The sequence below is a fragment of the Asterias amurensis genome, chromosome 11, assembly GCF_032118995.1.
Source record: "Asterias amurensis chromosome 11, ASM3211899v1".
Lineage (NCBI taxonomy): Eukaryota > Metazoa > Echinodermata > Asteroidea > Forcipulatida > Asteriidae > Asterias > Asterias amurensis.
In genome coordinates, this window is record NC_092658.1 from 21,905,602 (window position 1) to 21,912,860 (window position 7,259).

At 40.2% G+C, this 7,259-nt stretch overlaps 1 protein-coding gene across 2 annotated transcripts in view; it reads left to right on the plus strand.

Moving 5' to 3' along the window:
* The window catches only part of LOC139944549 (probable ATP-dependent RNA helicase DDX17), a 30,108-nt gene extending 25,163 nt beyond the window's left edge, over nt 1–4,945 (plus strand). Inside the window, exons 12-13 of one of the 2 annotated variants that reach the window (XM_071941597.1) lie at nt 824–944; nt 2,493–4,945. In XM_071941597.1, coding sequence (XP_071797698.1) covers nt 824–944; nt 2,493–2,532 — 161 coding nt within the window. In that variant the 3' untranslated portion in view covers nt 2,533–4,945. Of the gene's footprint in view, nt 1–823 lie in introns of both variants that reach the window. The other variant, XM_071941596.1, reaches the window with a different exon arrangement.
* The last annotated feature ends 2,314 nt before the right edge of the window (nt 4,946–7,259 follow it).

The following is a 7,259-nucleotide window of genomic DNA, read 5'->3' on the forward strand; positions in this document are numbered from 1 at the left end:
CACACTGCAGTGATAACGAAAACAATGGTTAAATTGCTCCTTGCAGAATACGCGCACACTGATTTTAAAAGTCACAAAATAATTGTTGTCTCAGTGAGACAAAAATTATTATGTATTAACCCTTTCAATACCATTGTCGAGTTTATTCGACCGCGCAATGCAAGCGCTTCCTTACCATTGTCAAGAAAACTCGACAGTGCGTTGTGTAGTCGCTCCGTCCCAATGTCGAGAAAACTCGACTGAAAAAAGCCTTGCCTTTGAGAGTGTATTTATTTTGTTTGGCGCCCTCTGTGGTTAGGTTTTATATAGACGGGTTGCTTGTTTACCAAGCATTGCAATGGTATGTATTGTTTAGGGGGTCGCCATTATGATTTTCCGAGAAAAGTACACCTCAAGATTTCACGCTTCCGTTTTTTTCACCAAAAACATCTTTCTAACCAATATGCATTTTATAACAAGCGGTTTCAAACGCTGTTCGAAGACAAACTGGACCGATCCAAGGCAACGTGTTGACTTAACAGGCTAAAGGCCCGGGCACACGAGCCTCGATAATGAGAATGTTAACAATGCACGCCCTCGATTGGTTGAATGAGCAGGGGCGTATTCTGTGTGGAGCATTTCAACCAATGTGATTGTTATCGTTTTCATTAACCCTGCAGTGTGATCTGGCCTTAACAGTTCCATCTGATTACATCAACTATTGATTGTGGGTCTTGAATCTTGAATACAACTAAAGTCATGGATCACCAAGACATACACCCCTTTTATTGTGATGTCTCTTCGCATTTCATTTTTCGTAAACTGTAAGAATAATTATTTTCAGGCCGCCAACGTTATCGTCAGTCAGGCAACAGCTATGGAAATGGCAACCGAGGCTCTTCAAATGGATATGCTGGCAACAACAGAGGACGAAGCACCAATTTCAATGGATCTGGAAGTGAAAAGTATGGCAACACTGACTTCTCTCAGACTCAGTCTAGGCAAGGGGATAGTAGATTTGGACAACAACGGGATGGGGAATTTGGTGGGGGTTTCAGAGGTCGTAATTTTGGTCAGCCGGGGAATGAAGAAAGAAATAGACCCTTTGGCAAAGTTGATCAGCATAATTCTGGACCTAAAAAGGAATTTGCCAGTTCCCACTTGCTGCCAGAAAGCCAAGGCTTAAACAGTGGCAATCAAGGTGCCTCAAGCCGGGGACCATTACCTCAAAGGCAAGGTCCACCTCAACAAATAATGAGTTCTCAGCAGCAACTAAATATGGTTCCAGGCCATGAATTGGGAAGGAAACCCCAGCAATTGGGGCATTTTCAGCAGCCTAATTCAAGTGGTTCCCACCAAGGTACAGGTAACCCTCATGTTAACCCCAAACGGGGTCAACTCCTTGGTTCACAGCAAGCGACTGTAAACCCAAATAGTGAAGGTCACTTTGCACAGCAACAGCAAGGGGAGAAACAGCCTAAACAAAAACCCAAAGTTGATACAAGTACTCTGCAGCAACAAGCAGCAGCTTTTGCAGCTCAGCAGCAAGCGCAGCAAGGTTCTACTGACCCTCAACAATTGCAAGCAGCTCCAACAGCTTCTGCTTTAGACCCATCTGCTTATGCTTCTGCACAGCAGCAGTATATGCAATATTACCAGGCTATGGCTTATTGGCAGCAGTATCAACAAGGTGCTCCTCCCACCCCAAACGCTCAGTGATAACTTTAATTTGCATTTGATTCATTCAAGTTTTCTTTGTCTTTTATTCCATTTTAATTGACAAGAATTTTGCTACAATCATCTAGCAATACTCTAGACCAGTGTACAGTCCAAAATATTTTTCTCAGTAATACACTTGAATTTTTTTACTGCGGATGTGATCAACCCTTCTTTAAATCTTTTTTCTTTTTCTGTTTGTCTTTTTAAATGACATACCCATGTCCACTATGAAAATTCTGTAAGACTCGACCCAGTCAAATCGCATTTTATTTCATAGTCAATGCATTTTTTTCAACTGCAAACCTATTAACATTTCTGCGATGCTGGTGTTCAGCATAATACATTCATTTGGCAAATTTTAAATGGCTTTATAGTCGAGTATCCCTAATAAATTCAAACATTTGTTATTAAAACTTTTCCTTTTTATAAGTATACGGTAAGGGATTGTATTGAAAAAGTTAAAAGTAGGTAAAAGTACATAATCATAATACATTTGTGTTAGCAAGTGAAAGCTCCATGAATGTGCTTGTAAGCAAATAATGTGTAATTGTTTTGTTTTTTTAAAGTTAACTATATTTCAGTATTGGTCTAGTTTTGACGTATGCTTTTGTTAGGATTTGTGGAAATGAGTGTGGCTTATGGTCTATACATGCAGTAGGAGTGCACTACTTAAGTATTATATGTCACTCAGTTTGTGCTCAATGTCTTCCTTTGATTAGGTGATGACATTAATGTAAACTGTACCATGGCCAGGGGGGTAACACTTTTCAATGACTATTTCTTTACAATTACAGGTGGGGATCTTATAAATCCACCAGTGGTTACAACAGATAAAAAGTGGCCCTGCCGTGGTACTTTCTACATGCTTTACTTGTGAGGCTATTGAAGTGCGATGAAGACCGAAGGCTTGAAGTTCCCCCTGATGAGTAGCAGAATGATTTGATTTAATATTTATGAGCATACTATCATGACATGAGAGAAGCACTCCGCTGCACGTCCAGACCAAAATTAAGTAGATGTTTTAACCCTTTTATTGTAACATATTAAATGTCACTGGAAAAGCACAGGAGTAGAGCATGTTTTTCTTGAACATTAACAGGAATGTCATTATACCTACAGGTACATGTACCCTTTTCCTTTTTGAGTGTGCCTGCATCAATTGGCCAGTTAAAATCCTAGAGATCTTTGGTAGGTATACATTGTGCTGACAAATAGGTTCTACTCACCATGATTGGTGTAAAATAGATTTCCTTTCAGGGTTCTACTCACCATAATTGGTGTAAAATAGATTTCCTTTCAGGGTCTTTTCATCAAAGTTAGTTGGTGTATTTTCCCTTCATATTGTCATTGTAAACCGTTTTATTTTTAATTAAAAACGAATTTTCGTGTAAACTAAAGCTACTATTCACTCTTAATGTTTTAAAGTAATTTATTTCACTTAAAGTTTTTGTGGATTCTAATTTTTTTAAGGGGGCATAGTTTCAAAACTACTTGTCGTTATTAAAGATGACATCCATAAAGCTGAAAGTCATTTTTTGTTGAAAAAAAAAATTCCAACAATGTTGCTCGTTGTTTATAAATGAAAATTTTGAAAAAGTGGCGCCAAATTTCATGACTCTGCATAACTGGACAATTTTCATTAAGGAATTGTTGACAAAATAAAAAATAAAATGGGAAATCGGTCGCATAGTATTTGTGGTATTTTGGCTGTTAGCTTATTTGAGTAAACATATTTGTTTTTGTGGTAATATACTTGTTGTGCTTCAGCAGCTGTGTGAAAGTGGTACAGGGCTCAATTTCACAAAGCACCAAGACCAGTTATCAGTACTACCACATATTGCTTGACAGTCTTAGCTCTGTCAAATGGAGCCCAGACCTGAAAGGAAAGGTTTGTTCAAGGAGATTTTAAAGTTGATGGGTGTGTTGACCTATTTCTTGCTAAGATATCTTGCTTAGAAAGTGTGAATTAATGATTTATGAGAACAACATGTAGTTGAGCATATTATTTCCAAGAAGTTAATGTGCCAGACACAGAAAACCCCACCATAATCAGAATCAATTACATACCTGAACAATGTTCAAAATTAGTCAAAATTTTATCTTCTCCAAAAATGATTTCAACCCTTAACTGAAACACACAATACTCTTTGGATTTTGGTCTGCAAAGGTATGTAATGCCTTAGAATTTTTGTGTGTCAGGGACAAAAAAAATTAACAATTTAAAATGGATCTTCCTTGGTGTAGAGAAGATACTTTTGGCTCTAAACATTGCTTACTCAAAGCAGAAAACCATTTCCCTAAAATAGTGTCAGCAAAGGTTGCAGTAATTGTTTGTTTTGAATGAAAGAACACACGGTGGGTATGGGTGCTTGGGGTTGAAAGGCTGGATTCTCAACCTCTTGGATGGTATGTGCTTAATTTAATATTGCAAAGAAAATGAACATGTGCGTGTTGTTATTTCAGACAGAAATGTCATTCTGGACAGTTACCGGTATCAAAGGAACACTTTAACTTGGATCGGTCGAGTTGGTCTTTGAAAAACGTTTGAAATTGTTTGTTGTGAAATGCATGGTTAGAAAGATGATCAAGACAAACGGGGCATAAAATGGCCGGCCGAGTTTGATAGTAGCGTAAAAGGAAAACTAAAATTTTGAGTGATACTTGTGTGGATCATTATTTTACTTTGAAGATATCTTTGTAACCATATGCATTTCATAACAAACGGTTTTAAATGCTTTCAAAGACCAACTCGACTAATCCAAGGCAAACGTTTCAGATTCATTTGTAATTTTTTAAACATTTTTGTATATTTCTTTTTCACAACTTAGTTTTATCAAAACCAACAAGTCCCCCGTTAGCAGTGAAAGAAAAAAAGTCTCACAATTGTGAAGCGAAACATTTTAACTACAAAGAAAAAGAGTGTTTGGGCCAAATGTGACATAGTTTTGCATGGCAGCAACACTTTTTGTTGTCTCTCAAATGATTAGGAGGCTTGTTAAATGCATTCCAGGTAAACAGTAGGCTTACAATTGTAAAATCTTTTGAAATAAGTGTTGGAAGTTTTTCCCCTGTTGTGTGCAGATTATGTCTCACTTAAGTGATTAGTTGTAATGTATTTTTATTTAAAAGTAAACAAGCTTTCAAATTTATTGCCAACAAATATTACTTTTCATTAATTTCTTTTCTGAATGTGTATTTGAAAACATGGCAGAGGAATGAGAAATAAATGACAACAATTCACAACACTACAGTACCAAAGATTGCCACTGTATTTTTTTTTTTTTTTTAATATACTATTGGTTTTTATAAATATTTGTGGTAATGTAATGACAAATTTAGGAAAATTGAATCAGTAACGTGGTTGCTCTACTTTTGAAATGAGCTATCATATTTTGGCGATTTCCTTATTTTGTTAATATTTTGTTTCGGGTTGCCAGTCAGACGTCGTTCAACATGTAACTTACTATAGCCAGGGATCACACCCAAGATAACGATACATCTTGGCAGCAGAGTGATCGTAAGGGATGCCATTATGTCGAGTAATAATCCACAATGTAAACTGGGTTTGTTAATTAACTGTGGGCTGAACAAAAAGTGCAAAACAGGGAGACTGCCAATATAGGGCTAGATAGCTCAGTCGGTCTACTTGAGTGCCGGAGACTGCCAATATAGGGCTAGATAGCTCAGTCGGTCTACTTGAGTGCCGGAGACTGCCAATATAGGGCTAAATAGCTCAGTCAGTCTACTCGAGTGCCGGAGACAGCCAATATAGGGCTAGATTAGATAGCTCAGTCGGTCTACTTGAGTGCCGGAGACTGCCAATATAGGGCTAGATAGCTCAGTCGGTCTACTTGAGTGCCTGAGACTGCCAATATAGGGCTAGATAGCTCAGTCGGTCTACTTGAGTGCCGGAGACTGCCAATGTAGGGCTAGATAGCTCAGTCGGTCTACTTGAGTGCAAGAGACTGCCAATATAGGGCTAGATAGCTCAGTCGGTCTACTTGAGTGCCGGAGACAGCCAATATAGGGCTAGATAGCTCAGTCGGTCTACTTGAGTGCCGGAGACTGCCAATATAGGGCTAGATAGCTCAGTCGGTCTACTTGAGTGCCAGAGACTGCCAATATAGGGCTAGATAGCTCAGTCGGTCTACTTGAGTGCCAGAGACTGCCAATATAGGGCTAGATAGCTCAGTCGGTCTACTTGAGTGCCGGAGACTGCCAATATAGGGCTAGATAGCTCAGTCGGTCTATTTGAGTGCCAGAGACTGCCAATATAGGGCTAGATAGCTCAGTCGGTCTACTTGAGTGCCAGAGACTGCCAATATAGGGCTAGATAGCTCAGTCGGTCTACTTGAGTGCCAGAGACTGCCAATATAGGGCTAGATAGCTCAGTCGGTCTACTTGAGTGCCAGAGACTGCCAATATAGGGCTAGATAGCTCAGTCGGTCTACTTGAGTGCCGGAGACTGCTGATATAAGGCTAGATAGCTCAGTCGGTCTACTTGAGTGCCGTAGACTGCCTATATAGGGCTAGATAGCTCAGTCGGCCTACTTGAGCGCTGGAGACTGCCAATATAGGGCTAGATAGCTCAGTCAGTCTACTTGAGTGCCAGAGACTGCCAATATAGGGCTAGATAGCTCAGTCGGTCTACTTGAGTGCCGGAGACTGCCAATATAGGGCTAGATAGCTCAGTCGGTCTACTTGAGTGCCAGAGACTGCCAATATAGGGCTAGATAGCTCAGTCGGTCTACTTGAGTGCCAGAGACTGCCAATATAGGGCTAGATAGCTCAGTCGGTCTACTTGAGTGCCGGAGACTGCCAATATAGGGCTAGATAGCTCAGTCGGTCTACTTGAGTGCCAGAGACTGCCAATATAGGGCTAGATAGCTCAGTCGGTCTACTTGAGTGCCGGAGACTGCCAATATAGGGCTAGATAGCTCAGTCGGTCTACTTGAGTGCCAGAGACTGCCAATATAGGGCTAGATAGCTCAGTCGGTCTACTTGAGTGCCAGAGACTGCCAATATAGGGCTAGATAGCTCAGTCGGTCTACTTGAATGCCGGAGACTGCCAATGTAGGGCTAGATAGCTCAGTCGGTCTATTTGAGTGCCGGAGACTGCCAATATAGGGCTACAAATGTAGACAGCTCAGTCGGTCTACTTGAGTGCCGGAGACTGCCAATATAGGACTAGATAGCTCAATTGGTCTACTTGAGTGCCGGAGACTGCCAATATAGGGCTACAAATGTAGACAGCTCAGTCGGTCTACTTGAGTGCCGGAGACTGCCAATATAGGACTAGATAGCTCAATTGGTCTACTTGAGCGCCGGAGACTGCCAATATAGGGCTAGATAGCTCAGTTGGTCTACTTGAGCGCCGGTACCCTTAATCCGGTGGTTGTTTATTCTTTGTTCAACCCCAAAACTCATTTTAAAATTTACCTGGTCAGTTTCCCTTGTTGTTCATATTGATATCTGGAACAAAAAGTTGCATCCCCTTAAAAGGGTCTATGTACTTTTTGTAGGACAAAAAAACATTTTGGTCCAAAGATTTACACTAAGTT